The 19,914-nt window shown below is 38.7% G+C and overlaps 1 protein-coding gene across 5 annotated transcripts in view; it reads left to right on the top strand.

Moving 5' to 3' along the window:
* abhd5a (abhydrolase domain containing 5, lysophosphatidic acid acyltransferase a) overlaps positions 1 to 18,169 on the top strand; it is a 28,930-nt gene extending 10,761 nt beyond the window's left edge. For 2 of the 5 annotated variants that reach the window (XM_078397642.1, XM_078397645.1), the window contains exons 2-7: positions 962 to 1,047; positions 2,361 to 2,733; positions 8,680 to 8,834; positions 9,364 to 9,478; positions 10,846 to 11,032; positions 15,392 to 18,168. In XM_078397642.1, the coding sequence (XP_078253768.1) occupies positions 962 to 1,047; positions 2,361 to 2,733; positions 8,680 to 8,834; positions 9,364 to 9,478; positions 10,846 to 11,032; positions 15,392 to 15,481 (1,006 nt within the window). In that variant the 3' untranslated portion in view covers positions 15,482 to 18,168. Of the gene's footprint in view, positions 1 to 961; positions 1,048 to 2,360; positions 2,734 to 8,679; positions 8,835 to 9,363; positions 9,479 to 10,845; positions 11,033 to 15,391 lie in introns of all 5 variants that reach the window. The other 3 variants (XM_078397643.1, XM_078397644.1, XM_078397640.1) reach the window with 2 other exon arrangements.
* Positions 18,170 to 19,914: the final 1,745 nt, after the last annotated feature.

The following is a 19,914-nucleotide window of genomic DNA, read 5'->3' as shown; positions in this document are numbered from 1 at the left end:
TCTATGTATAATGCACAGTAATACCCGGAGAGTCAGACTAAGTGTGCGTCCTCTGTATAAAAGGGACTGTGCTCCCTTGTTAAAGTACACCTGTTAATGTTCACCTAAGTTCACACCCTGAAAGTAACCTTCAACAACTGACGCCAATTTCTTTCATTGCTGTCAGGCTGCACCAGTACGTCAATGGAACACCTCCGCATAAGTTATAGGAGCTGAATTAGGCCATTCGGTCCATTAAATCTACTCCGCCATTCAACCATTACCGATCTATCTTTCCCTCTCAATCTCATTCTCCTGCCTTTTCCCCATGACCCCTGACACCCGTACTAATCAAACTCGTATCCAACCCGTCCTCTTGTACAACCATGGTCTTGTTTCTATTCTGCTTTTGCACTGTCTTTTTATGTCGTCTTTTTCTTTTCACTGTCTTGTATACTTTGTGTATAATTATGTTATGTTGTCTAAGTCTATGTACCTGTGATACTGCTACAAGCAAGCTTTTTATTGCACCTATATCTCGCTGTACTTATGCACATGACAATAAACTCAACTTGAATGGAGGAAATTATAGGCTGTCTGTCACTGTTTACAAAGTTGGCAGAGTCGGTATTCCATATCCCAGATGGGTTCAGATTGGATGAGAACTGTTGTTTTTTTTATAGTGGTGTAGAGGGATGGATGTCTGTTAATGTGTACATCAGGATTGAGATTGGACCCTTGCTGGAGCTAAAGAGTTTATCAAAATAACCAGCATTCCACTAGTTTGTGATTGTAATCTTCAGTTGACTCTCCTGCCTGTTGAGACCAATCTGTTCCCATAACTATGATTCTCAGTTTTGGCTGATAACATTCTGTATTCCAGTCATTTCAGGCACATAGAACGAATAACAATTGAAGTGGTCAGTTGCTGTTGAATATGATATATTCATATTTCTCAATTAATAATTTTATTTTTTGTTAGATTAGAATGGCTTCTTAGTTGGCTGCCAACTTGGTGTCCCACATCGTTATCCCTTCTCAAGGATGCAGAGAATAAAATGTTGCACGGTAAGAAACAGGGGTTTAATACTCCTGCTATTTAATATTCTTCTTTTGCTTTTTATTCAGTCCTGCACTAAAAGCACCAAAGATTAAGAACAGAAAAGTAATGTGTTTGACAGCAGTTTTATGGTGTGCTAGTTAGCTCAAATTTGAATTATCACGGAGAGAGGAATGGAGTCAACATTTCGGGTTGATGACTTTCAGATCTATTAAAACTTAGAAACTAAACATGCTTTATGTTTTTGGAGAAGTGGGAGAGTTTGAGAGAGAGCAGTAAGAGTGCCTCAATCAAAGAAAGGACCATGATCTTCTCAACACTTGTTACTGCAACTGTTGGCCAGCTCCCAGGAATTGTGGCCTGGAATCTGGGCTGCACAACCCAACTCATTTCCATTCTCTTATAGTTTCCACTTCCATCACGGACATTTGATTTGATTTCTAAGTTTCATCTGGAAATCCGTGTAGCACCAGATACCTTTCAAACCTGACATTGGATGCTGCCTGCGTGGAGTTTGCATGTTCTCCCCGTGACCGCCTGGGTTTCCTCCGAGTATTCCCGTTTCCTCTCACATCCCACAGATGTGTGGATTCGGAGGGCTAAAGGGCCTGTTTTCATGCTCTATCTTCCAATCAATCATTATTTGTCTCTGTTCCATGTCATCTAATCTACCCACCCTGAATGTTTTGAGAATCTTTTACTTTGCATGACGAGGGTGGCGAAAGGATAAGGACAAACTGTCATTTGGCATTGAACTTCAACTGGTTTAAAACACTCATTTAAAACACTACATCATCATTGTACATCAGATCTAGGTTGGTGTGATGTTTGGCACTATGAATTAATGAAATCTCCAGGACTTTCCTTCAATACCTTGTTTAATTGGTCTTTTTGGTCTCGCATTCAATTTAAATTAGCTTTGAGAGTTTCAGAAGCAGCAAGGAAATTGTAAGTTCCTTCTATGTCCCAAAGGCATATGGAGGAAATTTTCAGTGCATTAAGGAGTTCAATATCTCTCACACAAAATAAGAATTATATTAGATGCAAGACTAAGATAATATATTTCCAGGGAACTTAGTAAAACAAAATGGCCACATATTGGTTGCACTGAATAAAATTTATCAATCATTATTAATTCATTTTAGTATCCAAAAAGACTTTGGGCCTAATGGGTTTTAAATGGACTAAATTTGATCAAGTAAAGGTCTGAATTCATGATGGATTGTTGATTCATCCACATGTTTCACGGCAAATGTGCTAAATTCAGAAAGTGTTGAGATAAGCAAATCAGATTGATTTGTATATCATTTATATTTTGCAGGTGTCCGAAGTAATTTTACGAAAGCGTATGTTTTGGTACCAAGTGGCAACAAGATATGGACATTAATATTTAGTCAGGATACTCAAAGCAAAACTCCACTTGTTCTGATACATGGATTTGGAGGAGGTGTTGGACTATGGACTTTGAACTTTGATGCCCTCAGTCTGCAACGCACTGTTTATGCTTTTGATCTTGTGGGATTTGGTCAAAGTAGCAGGCCACATTTCAGCAGTGACTCTGAACTGGCAGAAACTCAGTTTGTGGAGTCTATAGAAGAATGGAGGGAAAAGATGGGAATGGAGAATATGATTTTATTGGGACACAACTTTGGAGGGTATTTGGCAGCAGCGTACACAATTAAATACCCGCAAAGGTAGGTAGCAAACATTTTGGATAAATAACAGCTTGGAAGAATTTGCATGAAGAGTCAGAGTTGAAGGATTCAGCAAATGGCTTGCTAATACAAGTAGTTCTGCTGTAATGCAATAGTTCCATTCCTAAGAAACCTCATGTTATAGAAAATCACTTTATTAAAGACAATTGTGTCAATTGGGTAAAGGTTTAGGGGCACAAGAGTTCTAGAATTGCAAAATAGTTACTTTTTAATAGCCACAAGTTCACTTTTGTTACCACAAGATAAAGATACTAAACCCTGCCAGTTATATTATTTATTAAATAATCTTTGCACAAGTGACAATATAGGTTTGTCAATTTCCGTGACCATCCACAATTGAGGCAACAGTGATGTTCAAAGCGACAATGGTGTCTGATTACTGCGGGGAGATTACATGGAAACAGTTTAACCCCCTTGTACTGTTTAAATATAAGACAGCTTTATTTTCTATTTGTCAATTTCCAAAGTAACAAGCGACTATCTAGTTCCTGATCAAAATCGCATTTTTTTAACCAAATCAGCCCATGTATTGCAAATAATGTCCCTTAATTAATCATTTATGTTATATCCATTCATGCTATGGTAATGTGGAACTACCTATAGTTACCATCAGTTAAAAAGTTCAAGTATAATCTTTTTCTGATTTAATATTTTGGCAACAATTGTTACAATCAGCGGACAAGATACTTCAGTCATAAGTGTGACTTCAGGTTTCACTTTATTATCATTTATTGGCCACAGGTTTCTCCTTATTCCCAGACTCTGGGCAGCTGATCTCCCCACATTCTCTATTGCCGTGTGACAGGCCACTCCTCATTCCCAGTAACTGGGCCTTTCCTCATTCCCAGTCAGTGGGCTTCTGTTCTCACTTCATTTCTGTTCAGGCGGTACTGCCTTCTCTTCATTTCCCGTCACTGGACTACAGAGCTCTCTTCAGTCCTGGTGCAGGTCTCCCTTCATTCCCAGTCAACGGGCTTCAGATTTCTTTTCTTTTTCAGTCATTTGTGAAAGGTTACCTTCCTTCTCAATGAGTACTACAAATTTCTCCTTAGTCTTGGACAGTGTTGACCACTGCTTTCAATTATTATTCTAGTAGCAGTTTTTCTTTTCTGTGATGAATTGCATAATTTTTGTTTAGTTTAGAGATACAGTTTGGAAACAGGCCCTTCGGCCCACCAAGTCTGCACCGAGCAAAGATCACCCATACACTAGTTCAATCCTGAACGCTAGGGACAATTTACAGAAGCCAATTAACCTGCACGTCTTTGGAATGTGAGAGGAAACCAGAGCAATCAGAGAAAATTCATACGGTCCCATGGAGAATGTACAAACTGTACAGACAGCACCCATAACAGAATCTACCTCGGGTCTCGGGCTGTAAGGTAGCAACTTTACCACTGTGGATGAATGGATATTTTTAAGTCAGAGGTTGATAGATTCTTGATCAGTACGGGTGTCAGGGGTTATGAGGAGAAGGCAGGAGAATGGGGTTGAGAAGGAAAGGTACATCAGCCATGATTGAATGGCGGAGTAGACTTGATGGGCTAAATGGCCAACTTCTGCTCCTATCAATTACGAACTGTGCCGCCACAAATTCTGAAAATAATTTCTAAGTCTGCCTGCTGAAATTAATTGCATGTCAGAAATGCCTTATCAAATATTTTGACTGCACTGAATTTCATCTGAGTATTAAGTACTTTTGTTTTTAATAGTCAATAGTCGTTTATTTGTCACATACACATAAATGTGTAGTGAAATGAAACATTACCCGCAGTTGAACAATAAGACCAATAAGAATAATCAATAAAAATGCAATAACACATACAATCACAAACTAACACCAAACAAAAAGAAACATCCATCACAGTGAGTCTCCTCCAGTCCTTCCTCACTGTGATGGAAGGCCACAATGTCTTTTCTCTTCCCCTGCCGTCTTCTCCCTGCGGTCAGGCTGTTGGAGTTGCCACGTCGGGGCGGTCGGGGCTCCCAACATTGAAGCCCCCGCTGGGCGGTGAAAATCCCGCGGCCTATTTCAGGCCGCGCCGGACGGTGAAAGGTCCGCGGCGGGCCGACCCAAGCCCCGCGATTCAGGGCGGGCGAACACGCTGCCGCTGCCGGAGCTCCCGATGTCGGCCCCCACCCAGGGGCCTGCGGGCTTCCGACGTCCACGCGGCCCGCGCCGGAGCCTCCGGAGACGAGTCGCAGCCGCTCCCGCAGCATCCGAAGGCGGCCAGCGCCGCAGGTGGTGAGTCCGGGCCGCGGGCTCTACAAACCAGAGCCCCAGGTGGTCCCAGGTGCATGGCCGGTGGTAGGCCGCAGCGGGAATGGGGACACGACACAGAAACAAAGGTCGCGTCTCCGTTCGGGAGAGAGAATTTTACAGTTCCCGTTCCCTCCCCTCTCCCCCCAAACATAACGTACAAACCCTACACCATATTAAAACTACAATTCAGACAAAACCAACAAAAAACACAAAAGACAGACGGACTGCAGGCAAGCCGCAGCTGCGACGGCTTGGGGATAATTCTGTGACTTTTAAATTCACAGGTTTGTTTGCAATTCCTTTCATAGCCTCACCTCTCCCAATATCTGTAATCTTCTTCAACCCTATAACTTCTTGATTTATCCACTCATCTACTTCTGACCTCTTCTTAATTTTAATTTTAATTGCTCCACCATTGGCGGTCATATCTTCAGCTTAATATATCCAATAATTCGCTCCTTAAATCTTCAATTAATATCTATTCCTTCGTATATTCCCTTAAACCTAGCTTTTGGTCATTTTCCAATATCACATTATGCAGTTTGTAACATAATAGTAGGAGTGGGCCTTAGAACCCCCACAATTCTATGCAGATATATTTCATTTCTAAGTGTATGACTGCTTGGTTCTCTACCTGTTATTTCAAGATTTCCCTGTTGGAGGGAACTGTTTCTTGGCATCAAACCTGTCAAACTCTTGCACATCTTATTGAGATCACTCTGAAAATAGACAAAAAGCTGGAGTAACTCAGCGGGACAGGCAGCATCTCTGGAGGGAAGGAATGGGTGATGTTTCGGGTCGAGTCCTTTCTTCAGAATCCATTCTTCTGAATGATAAATAATTCAATTAATTTTTTACCAAACCTGTCTTCAAGGGGCCACCACAGGTCCAAGGAATGAATTTCGTACCTTCACATTAGTTTAATTTCACTCCTGCGGTTTATTATACTGTTATGGATGCCCACAAGTTGTGTTAAAGAATGATGTATAAAAGTAGTAACATTGTGACTCGGTTCCTGTGGAACTATTATACCTACAATTATCACATGTGATATTAGCAAATAACCTGAGTTCTAGCTCCTGCTGACAAATTCTATGTAGAGTAGAATCATACAGCAAGGAAAAAGGCCCTTCAGCCCACTGAGTCTCTGCTGACCATCAATCACCTGTTCACTAGTTCTATGATATCCCATTTTCCCCATCTGTTGCCATGAACACCAGGGACAACGTGCAGTGCCCAATTAACCTACTGACAAGCATGTCTTTGTGGGGTGTCGAAAGAAACCAATTGGTCATAGGGAGAATGTGCAAACTCCACACAGACAGCACCCGAAGTCAGGTTTGAATCTGGGTTTCTGGTGCTGTGACGCAATGGCTCTACCGGCTGTGCCAAAGCAAAAAAAAATCCTGTACATGACGACTTCACCTGCCCGCCTGCCTGTTGTGAAAGGTATCCACGTGCTGTGGAGTAAGAAAATGCATTCAAAATAAAAATGACCACTTTTCAGTTTTTGGCATATTTTAATAGTAAAATAAAATACAGCTGTTTTGAATGAGGTTTTTTGTTTGTAACCCATAAATTAATGTGAGTCAGGAGAGAATACTTAATGCTTGTGGTCCACATTAGAGTCACAATTTGCCATTTAGTTAAACCGGGCCACACTGAATAACCAACCAACACGTTCAAAGATCTGATTATTTCCATGGAAATAGCACAGGTAATTGGATGGCAGCATGAGAAGATAGGGGAGAAAAATATCTTGTATAATCACAATAACTATTAATTAGTTAATTTATTAACAGGAGAAGCAAATAATGAATTATTTACTTGCACTGTAACAAAATCTTGCAATTTGATTTGGGAAGTAGAACAGTAAGGAAGTAACTGAGAATGATAGGTTTGGGGAAGATTAAAACAAAGTAATTGTAATTTAAAGTTTTGTAACACGAGCGATGAACAGTGTTACTGATATTATTTCTGCCAATTAAAACCTTAAATGCATTTCCATTAATAACTACTCTTCCCTCTCCTTTGCTAGCACCACGTCGGATCCCGTGTTTTATCATTGGCATCCATCTCCTTTCATGGGCATGGTATCCTATGGCAATACCAGCACACTCACACACAATTGTGTTTCCAGCTCTTTCTCGCCTCATGCCTCGACCCCACTAACTTTAATTTATATCATACATGTTTGCTATCAATTTCTAGACGAGTCACTGTTCTGCAGCTGATTATTGTGAAAGTCAGGATTGCCATCTTTGGACCCTATTATTAACTGTGCTCCCTTAACTTTGACTCCATTATCGTTCTGTTTGTGTTCACTAGACTAGGTATTCTACTGTTTTTAGAACAGCCTGATCACTTACTCAAGCTTTCAATCCCACTTCTTATACATTAGGGCATATATATGGGGGGCCAAGCCTTTCAGGGACAAAATCAGAACATCTTTTTCACACAAAGTATGGTAGAATTATGGAATCTCCAAGCTAAGTACTGGCTGAAAAAAAGTTCCTATTTTCAATGCAATAAATCAGTAATATTTAAAAATTGTGGAATGCCAAACCAGTTATACTGCGGGCAATGGGAAAAGAAGTTAAACAATGAACAATCATAATGTCTAGCAAATGGTATATCAAGCTAAGTGCGCACTTGTATTGGTGACTATTGCATTTGTGCATACCTGGAGTCTGAGTTTTACAACTGCTGACTTGTTCATTAAAACATAAGACATAATGGACAACCACAAAGCATAGGATCCCATCTAATCTGTACAACATCACCTCTAACATAAGGTTTAAAATGAAACTGGAAAATGTAGATCACCTTTTATACCTTGGGGGCCACTTCTCAGCAAAGCCAGACATCAGTGGTGAAATTTACCACTGTCTCACTTTGACCATTTGCAGAAAAGCACATTCAAAGACCAAGGTTCAAAAAAAGCCACTAAAGTTGTGATCTACTGAGAAGCAGTGAATCTTGCCCAATCGTGAATATTTTGGAGCTAAACTACTTGCAGCAGGTAGCTTGAAGCACATGAGAGGTGCCATTAATGCAATCTCTGCTGACTTCTTCATTCCACTAATGGGAACAACAAATCATTATTAGTATGCTTTCTTAGACCAACGTCCCCAATATTGAGGGCCTAATTTCACTTAGCACCTCTCCCTTATGTTCTGATTCATGGGTTATATCCTTTTCATGCCTGACCAGACCTCCAAAACAGATGGGCTACCCTGAAACCCACATGGATAGAGGAAATAATTTAATGATTTTCTCAATGTCTTCTTGAAATAATGTTATATTCTCACAGACCCAAAGGAATTATTGATCCTGGAAAAAACCCAAAATGAAGAAGTAAGGAAAGGCAGTGAGCACCGTTAATCCCTTTGTCGGGAGCACACAAAAACCCAGTGAACAGCTTCAACAGCTATCACAGCACCCAAAACGGGAGGGAAAGCAAATCATCCTTAACCCAACGGAACTGAGAAGAAAATGATTAAACATGGAAAAGACTGCTTCAGCAGTTTCCATCATTTGATTTCCTTTTTTTGTGATTCTTGCATGTTTCTTTACCCCAACTAACCAGTGAAATCAATACGTAGGAGATAGCGGCCGTGATATACAATAACTAATGCATTTAATTTATGTGCTGCTTTCAGGGTGAAGCACCTCATTCTAGTTGAGCCATGGGGATTTCCAGAGCGACTTAACCACACTCAGCAGGAAAGACCAATGCCAATGTGGATAAAAGCCCTGGGTGCAATCCTGAGTCCTTTTAACCCATTGGCAGGTCTGAGATTTGCTGGTCCCTTGGGTAAGGAAGACTTACTGTTCAATCATAAGCATTGTATATCTATGATCAGTTGAGACAATGTTATTAGTTTATATTGCCGCAATGTACATTTAGGTACAATTAATTATATTGTAACCTCATTCTGCAACATTCCCCTTAGATAATACATAGCTGACATATATTTAAGTTTTTTTGATCGTTGTAATAGAATCTCCTATGTTTGGGCATAATTTCTTGGCCAATATGCACACATATTTATATATATTTGAATATAACCATTAAAAACAGACTATGTAGTCTAAGCACAATTGTTTGCCACATTTCCTACTTCAAAAAGTATTTAATTGACTATAAAACACCTTGAGCTATCCTGAGGGCTTGAAAGGTATTGTCCAAATGTACATTCTGTAATATTTTAGATACCCCCAAATCCCCATTAAATGCAAAATTAGATGTTGACAATCAACTAATTTCATTTGGCAATATGTAGACACTTGATTGTTGGAATGCAATATTTTTCAGTGACGTAATTTCTTTGCATTTATCACAGGTCCATTTCTAGTTCAGCGATTAAGGCCTGACTTCAAACAGAAGTTCTCTTCTGTATGTGAAGATGAAAATACTGTCACAGAATACATTTATCACTGCAATGCGCAGACTCCTAGGTGAGCACTTAAATCAACTGTTGTGCTTTTTATTGAGTATTTTATTAATGTTCTACTCTGATGGAGTTTGTGCTAATCAACTATTAGAATTAACAGTAAATGACAACGACTGCATAATATAATTAGTCGCTTCAGTAAATAAGTGATTGTGTTAGTCACCATCTTACAGTCATCTACCTCAGTGACCTTGGTTAGGAGAGTGGGCAGAGAGGCGGCAGATCAAATTCAGTGCAGCAAAGTGCAGAGTCATTCATTTTGGTAATAAGAATAAAGGCATAGATTATTTTCTAAATGGAGAGGGAATCCAGAAATCGGAGGTGCAAAGGGACTTGGGAGTGCAGGTGCAGGATTCCCAAAAAGTTAATTTACAAGTCGATTTGGTGGTAAGGAAGGTCGATTCAATGCTAGCGTTTATATCAAGAGGACTGGAATACAAAAACAGAAATGCAGTGCTGAGGCTCTATAGGGCGCTGGTCGGGCCGCATTTGGAGTACTGTGAGCAAATTTGGGCCCCATATCTGAGGAAGGATGTGCTAGCTCTGGAGAGGGTCCGGAGGAGGTTTACAAGAATGATTCCAGGAATGAGTGGGTTCGCAAATGATGAGCGTTTGACAGCACTAGGCCTCTACTTGCTGGAGCTTAGAAGGTTGAGGGGGGAGGACCTCATTGAAACTTACAGAATAATGAAAGGCTTAGATAGAGTGGATGTGGAAAGAATGTTTCCACTGGTAGGAGAGTCTTGGACCAGAGGTCATAGCCCCAAAATTAAAGGGCGCTCTTTTAGAAAGGAGGTGAGGAGGAACTTCTTTAGTCTCTGTTTTCTACTGCACATAGGTGGGGTTCTCGGGCAGCACAGTTGATCCAGAAATTGGATAAACTGCTGGCCTGAGTCTGAAGAATGGTCTCGACCCAAAACGTCACCCATTCCCTTCTCTCCAGAGATGCTGCCTGTCCTGCTGAGTTACTCCAGCATTTTGTATCTATCTTTGGATAAACTGCTGATGAATTGTGTGGAGTTAGATATTTGGGTCTAAAATGAAATGAAGACTTCAAGCAGAAAATCATGGAATTGAGTTTCAGTACAATATATAACTGGCAAGAAGCTCACTAACCTTGATTTGCTTTCTTAAGTTATTTTGATGATTGAAATTTTATAGCGCTCTGGGCATTAATTTGTTTTATCTTGGAAGATGGGTAAATTTGTACAGTTTATCATCCTATTCAAATTCTTTTTATTGATCAATTGCATGATGGCAGCAATAAAGTGTTGTTGACTTTGCAGCTTTCTTCAGCTGAATAGTTGTAAAAAAAAAGGATGGAAAGAAAACTGTAGGAATTCTCTAATAACTTCCCCCCATGTGTTTTAGTGGTGAAACTGCTTTCAAGAATATGACCATTCATTTCGGTTGGGCTAAACAGCCAATGCTTTTGAGGATTAATCAGATTCAAGAGGACATCTCCATCACAGTGATTTATGGAGCACGCTCTTGCATAGATGGCATCTCCAGGAAACAGATAAAGGCATTGCGACCAAAATCCTCAGTTGATGTAGTAGTAAGTAAATGAGACCATTTGTTCTTAATCAGGCTCTTGTATCAACGCTTCCAGAAATTGGACGATAAATGGGAACATGTTAAATTAACATTCTCTAGGCCAGCTGTCCCATTTTTTTTAATCAGTGGAGATTTGGATTGTTGGAACTGTACCAGGAATGAATCTAGTAAAATTATCATTAAGAAATATTGTTTATGTATTTTCCTGCTTTAGTGCAGAGACAGACTCTTATCTGTTCACGTAATCATCCTTGAAACCACACTCACAAGGATGCTTACTTTACTTTCTCTGCTCATTCATTCTTGCATACAATCAATAAACATATTGTTGAGCTTTTAAAGCTTATTGAAGTCTCAGTCTTAACAGTTTCTCACTTTGAGGGCTTACTACTTTAGATATGCAATTTGCCAGATTGCTCATAATTTTTTGCAACCTCATTTCTGTCATTCTCTGCACAAAAGAGTTTATACTCTTAACAAATGCAAAGAAACCAATAATTTAAAATATAATTAAATTAATAAAATAAAGTTATTTGATCAACCTATTTATTGGGTGATCAATCTTCTGAGGTGATTTTGTTTTGATAACTCCTGTTTTAAGTGTCATTCATTTGGGCAGGCACATGTTGGAAATGTTTAATCAGGCCTCAGATTTGGATTAATTGTTTCATGCTTTCTGCATCTGTCTTGAACTTATTAGAAAAAGAGCAGTTCATTACAGTCTTACCTCCAGAGATGATAGTTTTAGTTACATGCAGTCTTCCCTGGGAATATTCTCATGGTCATGTTATTGCTTTAGAAGCCTAGTTGTTTAGGGAAATGACCTTGGTTATCTGAATATTTTAGTTCAGCTATTCGGATCATATGCCAATTCTGAAGTACTTTGCTTAAAGACCTTTGTTGGAACTTCACTATAATCATACTTTTAACTAGTTTTTCCCAAAGTGTAACTAAAAACATTATTTTCAAGGACATTATCGCCAAAATACATTATCAATACCTGATTACATAATTAATCATATTATCAATATCTATTAGCTATCAATGCATGATTCATAACGTATATTATCAATATATTGAGAAACAGTTTCGAAATAACAATGTCTGTATTTACGGTATTGTTATATTTTTGATCCTTTTGAAGTTTCTTACTGTAGTTCATTTTGGTTTCTTTATTTCAGACTACTCTTCCCAAATTGGCATGTCTTTGACAGCTTCTCATCCATTGTCTCTAATAGATCTGATTGTAGTCTTTAAAAGTGACAAAGCATCATATCAAATCCATTTTGTCGTTGCCTACCATGTTGGCATGCTGGCGTCTTCTTTGCCTGCACCTGGCTCATAGCATTCTAAAGAGTTCCAATTCATCTATATTTCCAGAAGATAGACACAAAAAGGTGGAGTAACTCAGTGGGTCAGACAGCATCTTGGAGAACGGGAATAGGCGATGCTTCTCCAGAATTGCTATCTGACCCGCTAAGTTACTCCACCTTTTTGTGTCTATCTTCCGTTTAAACTGGCATCTGCAGTTCCTTCCTACGCATCTATATTTCTAAATGTCTTTTGAAAGTTGTAATTATATCCACTTCGATAGTTTCCTGTGGCAGCTCATTCCACATACAGAACACCCTCTGAGTGAAAACAATGCCATTGTGGTCTCTCTTAATCTCCCCCCTCTGAGCTTAAGTTTATGCTTTGGACTCCTCACCCTCTGATATAGACTGTGAGGATTCACTTTACCGATGCTTCTTATGGTCTTGTACACCTCAATGAGATTACTCCTCAGCCGCCCACGCTCCATAGGAAAAAATTGCAGCCCATCCGACTTCTGCCTATAACTCAAGCCCGCTAGCTCAGGTGACATCCTGGTAAATATCTTCTGCACCCTTTGCAACTTATTGACATCCTTTCTATAGCTGGGCAACCAGAACTGTACACGGTACTTTAAATGTGTTCTCACCAAGGACTTGCACAGCTGCTTCATGATGTCCCAACTTTTGTACTCAATATCATTCCCAATAAAGGAAAGTGTGCCGAAGACCTTCTTTCCCAACTGACTCACCACTTTCAGGGCCATGCACGTACTCTTAGATCTCTCCATTCTGCAATATTCTCCAGGGTTCTACCAGCCTCCAGATCTTGTATTAGAATTATAATACAAAGCAGATCTAGGGAAAAAGAAATATTTGTGGGAGGAATAGCACTTGTAGAGGTTATCAATGTAAGTTAGTCACAAATAAATAAACTGGTGAGAATGAATCACAAGCTCCAAAGAATACTACAGAATTGAAAAGAATAGTAGAATTGAAAATAATAGGACAGATATATTTAAATGGAGGCAGGACAAGCATATGAGGATAAACGGAATGGAGGATTATGCTCATAGCTCTATATGAGGAAAGATAGAAAGAGCTTTGAGTGAAACGCGAACCCTGGCATGAAATGGCTTGTAACATAAGCGTGTTTCTATTCCTATTACACATGTAAACCTCTAGGTTACTACTTGTAGACAAAATGAAGATTGCAACTCTAAGAATTAAACTAATACATTTTAAATCACTTAAAATCATTCAACACTACAGATTTTAGCAAAGAATTGTGGCATACACTCCAGTATAGTGCAGCATTCTAAAAGTGCAGTGTTTCCTCACTCTTACACTGGAGTCTTAGACATGAAATGTTTAGTCAAAGTCCCAGCTATCCTCTCAGGTTACCCAGAAAATATCACATGCAACATTTTGAACAAAGAAGGAGAGTTCCTCCTTAAGTCCTGCCCATTACCTAACCCTGAAATAACATCACTAAACAAGAGTAGCAGGTCATTCCTCTTGCTTCCCATTTTCTAGGTTATGACAATGACTATACTTTATACTCTTGAATGATTGTAAAACACTTTGGGACATCCGGTCAGATTTTGGAAAATGTAATGGGAAGACTGTTTAAAAATCTCAAGGCAGTCGTAAAACTGTCTGAAAATTAATGGAATAGGTAGATTATTTTCCTGAAAAACAATAGAAATATTAGAACCTAGGAAATTTATAGGACAGAGGGAAGCTATTTAAAAGCTAACTACAGTAGACGATTAGTTATCAAATGTTTTACATTCTGACACATTAGTTATTGCTATTTCAGAGGGAGTGCCTGAGCCCTGAAGTTAACCAGCATATTTTATTATCTGGTACAAGTTAAGTCCCATGTTTGCTAGATAAGTAAGCATTCTCTGTAATTTGATTTATTAAGCTAGAATCTATAATTTTATTTACTTGTGGAATTAGAGGAATTAATTTCTACAACAAAATATATAATTATTTGATCTTAAACAATGCTTTTGAATGCTTTATTTGTATTGATTGATGCATATCATTAATATCCCAATTTCTTAACATGAAAAAATAGACAGTGTCAAAGGTTGGAAATTTTGAGATTCATCCATGAATGATTAAAGGTATAAACACCAAATAATCTAAGGCAAGAATGTTTTCTACTTTTTAATGTAAAATCATATTAAGTAAAATTACAAATTGTTCTGCACAAAAGAAGATAATGCTGGAAACACTTAGCAGATCAGACAACATTGGCGGAAAGAGAAACAGATTTAACATTGCAGGGCCAAGACTCTTTATCGGAACTGGGAAAGAGTGAAAGCAATTCAGTTTAGTAATAGCGAAGATTGGAGGGGGGTGGGTAGAATAAAGGTAATATCTCTGATAGGATGAGATCAATGTTAAATGTAGCAGTTACAATAAGATTATGCTTCTTTGTCACTGCTCTATTGCTAATAGAAGATCCATTGCACATGGAAGCAGGCCAGACTATACTTAAATAAAGACTAAAACAGATGGATAACAGGCATGATTCAATATTCAGTCCAGGCTATAATGTGACAAAATGCAAGCTGAGGTGTTGGTCTACTTTGTGACAATATAGGTTGCAGACAAATAGGTCAGAATGGAACTCAGTGAGGAATTAAAGTGGAAAGAATCAAACCTCTAGTCCAGAAGGGTGCAAAACAACACTGATGCATAATCTGATTCTGACTACTGCAGTAACTCATTTGGTCTCACTTCATTAGAGATATTCCTTTTGTTCCACCAATCCCATCGTCACCTTCTTTGAAAACTAACTTGTTTTTTTGCTCTTTCTCAGTTCTGATATAGGGTCTTGCCCCTGAAATATTAAATCTATTACTCTTTCCACCAATGTGGACTAACTTGCTGAATAGTTCCAGCAATTGCTTTTTTATTTCAAATTTCCTGCATCTGAAGTTCTTTTTAAAAATTTCAATAATTGTTCTACATACTTTGTTCAACATAATTGTTCAACATAATACATTGGTACTTTTTTATGCTTTACTCAATAGGCAATTCGAGGTGCTGGGCACTATGTTTATGCTGATCAACCAGAAGACTTCAATCAAACAGTACTGAGAATCTGCAGTGCTGTAGATTAGTGATCAGTCAGGATTGTGAATGTGCAGTACTGTTGTAATGTGCAGCATAGGCAACACCAGATGCCTAATGGACTAATAATTAGGGAGTACCAGAAATCTGCAGTACTGTACATTAACTGATTCTACTGGGAATTTCACAGTTCTGTGGATCAATAATCAGGCAGAAATGGATATTTCCTGTATTGCATACTAATAGTCAGGCAGTACAGGGGATCTACTGTACTACTTATTAACAAATCAACAGCACGAAACATCTACTGCTTTGCACATTAACTACACTGAATATTTTCAGTGCTGTTGACTAATTTATACGTTTTTAATTCAAATGCGATAAATTCAAATAAAAAAATTAATATAAACTATTTTAGTTCAGAAACAAATGTGAAATATAAGAAGGAAACTTTGCTGAAAATTAGCAATTTAAGCTTTGTAAAAATCAGTGCTTTTTTAGTATTACTATACAAAATGTTATTTTTAATTGCCTCTTTTAATTACCACTTTAATTGTAGTATTATACTGTGCATAATATTATTGCACAGTATTATATTGTGCAATAATACTGATAAACCATAACTATTTAATATGATGTTTGCATCATTTCAGTTCAAATGATTCAAAACATATGGTTTGATAGAAAATTTAAACAATGTTGAAAAAATGTCAATTGAAATTGGCAATTCACCTTATTTTGGGTGACTATTTTTGATGGTTGTTTTGCACTAGTGTTATATTCATTATCCCTATTTTTTTCTTCTCATATTATATTACTGCACTCCAGAAAGTAATTGTGGAATACTCAGACAGCTTGAGTTTTGTGATAAATTGCAACGTTTCCTATCTGTACTCAAAATTATTCGGATCTCTTCACCAGAGATGTTGCATGAAACTTTACATTGGTACTTTCCTTTGTTGCATTTTTTATTAACAGTTTAATAATAATTTACTACTGGATCAACAAACAGGACAGAACTTAAAATTATACCAGAAAATATGATAACATATCAAAACACAGGATTAGAAAATAACCAGGAAGAAGATAAATAGCAGATAGACACCAAATGCTGGAGTAACTCAGCGGGACAGGCAGCATCTCTGGAGAGAAGGAAGACGTTTTGGGTCGAGCCCCTTCTTCAGACCTGACCTCAGAAGATAAATAGCAGCATTTTGCATCTGAATTAATATTTCACTCATATTGTCATAACTAATTAATGGACAGTGATCAGTAGTTACGCAGCTTTCTCGCAATTACTGCTATTAATCCATGGGAATGCATTGCATTATATGGACATGGCAAGGAAACAGTGGTATGTTAAAATTGTAAACCAACTTTTTGGGTTTGTAATTATTGTACACAATTATTTTGTAAAGTAATACATTTTGCATAATAGTTTTGGATGTTTTGCACATCCATTAATTTTATTATTATTCTCACCCTCGAATGTACATGCGCTCTCAAATGGGTCAAAATCAAAAGGTTATGCTTAGATAGACAGCCATTAGGCCCATTAGATTTCTGCTGGCTTCAAGGGAAAAATGCTGTTTCTCCCACTTCACCCCTCATTTCCCTGTATCCCTGCAACCAATTCCCTCTTATGCGTCCAGAACTCTCCTTTTGTCACGTCCTACACCAAAGGACAATATGCAGTCATCAGTGAACCCACCATCTTATCTTTGCGATTGCGGAAAGAAACTGGAGCACCCAGAAGTAACCATGTGATCATTAAGGAAATGTGCATTGTATAATGAGACAGAAATACCAGGGCAAATATGAAACCGAATCCCTGAAGCAGTGAGGCAGCAGTATTAATTGTTGCACCAGTGAAGCACAGTGGCATAAATGGGTATATCACAGGACTAAAAGGCAAAAATCTAGTCCCTTGATCCAGAGCCATGAGTTCAGATCTTACTATGGCAGCTGAATAATTCAAATAAATCTGAGCTTGAATAAAAAAAGTCTAGTCTCAGTAATGGCAACCATAAAACTACTCTTTCATTGAAAACATATCCATTCTCATATAGAACATAGTCTGAAGAAGGGTCTCGACCCGAAACGTCACCCATTCCTTCTCTCCCGAGATGCTGCCTGACCTGCTGAGTTACTCCAGCATTTTGTGAATAAATACCTTTGATTTGTACCAGCATCTGCAGTTATCTTCTTATACTACTTGTTGCTCCACTGCGATTTCTCCTCAAGGTATGTCCACTTTGAAGAAGTTCTCCTCATCAGTCTGAAGAAGGGTCTCGACCCGAAACGTCACCCATTCCTTCTCTCCCGAGATGCTGCCTGACCTGCTGAGTTACTCCAGCATTTTGTGAATAAATACCTTTGATTTGTACCAGCATCTGCAGTTATCTTCTTATAGAACATAGAAATATGGAAGGAAATCTGCAGTCCTTACTGGTCTCAACATTATGTAACTCCAGACTGACCAATATGCTTGACTTTTATCTACCTCCAAACTTCAAATAAGGATAAAACTTCCAGGGGAGAGATTTATATCTACATACACTTTGAAAACTGTTACATATTTCCTTTTAAACTTGCAAATACACTTGTCCAAAAATTACTCTAGAAAATGTGCAACTCTTTATTCACCTGCTTAGGATTCAGCCTTAATGTTGAAATGATTAACTCCTGTTATTGCCGTTCCATTCCGAGGAATTTGCAAAATTAATATTTTATCAGCTACTTTGTTTTGTTTTTCTTTCGCATTTTAAGGATGTTTCTGAGGTAGGAATAGAAGTGGTGTATGTGATGAGATAATGGATATGTTACAGTGAACAAACCCTGCATCAGAAAAGGCAGGTCATGTTAAACCACATTTGAATTAGAGCGCATAATCTGCAGATGCCCTTTTACACAATCCTAGGCATCCTGCCTATAAATATCAGGCCATTGCAACCACCGCAACAGCCCTCAGCCCAGCCTTTGGGGGTACCTACATGGCCTTTGTGATTGCAGAGGTTTCAGAAACATCAATTTATAAAGAAAATTATCTTTTTTTGGACAGTTTTGAACAGCTTGCTTGTGAGGGGCTCCTGTCTCACCAAATGCACACTTTTGGCAGCAATTGAGCAATTCCAAATTTGGCAAAAGTTCTTCAAGTAGATATTAACTCATTCAGGAAATGTGAAAGTGCATTAAAATGTTTGGATAAAATGGTTAGCTCACTATCCTCTGTGCATCATAAATTGGCACCTTGCGCACAAATGTAAAAAGTTATTCTATTTTGATAAGTCTTAGCCTAGTAACAAGTGAGCCTCTCATCATTCTACCTCATAGAGTCTTACAGTGTGGAAACAGGCCCTTCGGCCAACTTGCCCACACCGGCCAATATGTCCCTGCTACACTAGTCCCACCTGCCAGCCTTTGGTCCATATCCCTCCAAACCTGTTCTATCCATGTACCTGTCTAACTGTTTCTTAAATGTTGGGATAGTCCCAGCCTCAACTACCTCCTCTGGCAGCTTTTTCCATGCATCCACAGCCCTTTGTGTGAAAAAGGCACCCACTACATTCCTATTAAATCTTTTCCCCTTCAACTTAAACCTCTGTCCTCTGGTCCTATATTCACCTACACTGGGCAAGAGACTCTGAGCATCTACCCGATCTATTCCCCTCATGATTTTATACACGTCTATAAGATCACCCCTCATCCTGTTTCGCTCCAAGGAATAGTGTCCCAGCCATGATCACATTGAATGGCGGTGCTGGCTCGAAGGGCCGAATGGCCTCCTCCTGCACCTATTGTCTATTGTCTACTCAGCCTCTCCCAACAGTCCAGACTCTCTAGTCCTGGCAACATCCTCGTAACTCTTCTCTGTACCCTTTCCAGCTTGACATCTTTCCTAGAACGGAGCACAATACTCTAAATGTGGCCTCACCAACATATTATACATCTGCATCATAACCTCCCAACCTCTATACTCAATACTCTGGCTGATACAAAAAAACAATTATCTCAACTCGCATATACATTACTGGAGATTTGGGAAACAGTTACAACAACAACTTGCATTTATTACGTGCCATTTATTAAAATGTCCAAAGAAGATTTGCAACAAAATAATCAACAAAAAATGACAGTTACTAGGGCAGATGATCAAATCTGGATTAAAGAGGAAGGACAACAGCAGGATTAGACAGAATCAGGAACCATTACCCGAACATCATCCACTCCTCTCCAGAGATGCTGCCTGTCCCGCTGAGTTATGTGTCACTTTGTGTCTATCTTCAATTTAAACCAGCATCTGCAGTACTTTCCTCCGCAGTCAAAAGTAATGTTGGTTGGGTAACGAGGAATGAATGAATGAATAAGTTTATTGGCCAAGTATGCATATATAAGGAATGTGCCTTGGTGTTCCGCTCACAAATGACAACACAAACATACAGTTAACAATTAAGAATAAAGCATAAACACATCAAAACAATAA

Source organism: Rhinoraja longicauda, chromosome 4, assembly GCF_053455715.1.
Source record: "Rhinoraja longicauda isolate Sanriku21f chromosome 4, sRhiLon1.1, whole genome shotgun sequence".
Lineage (NCBI taxonomy): Eukaryota > Metazoa > Chordata > Chondrichthyes > Rajiformes > Arhynchobatidae > Rhinoraja > Rhinoraja longicauda.
This window is presented reverse-complemented; position numbering and strand designations above follow the sequence as displayed.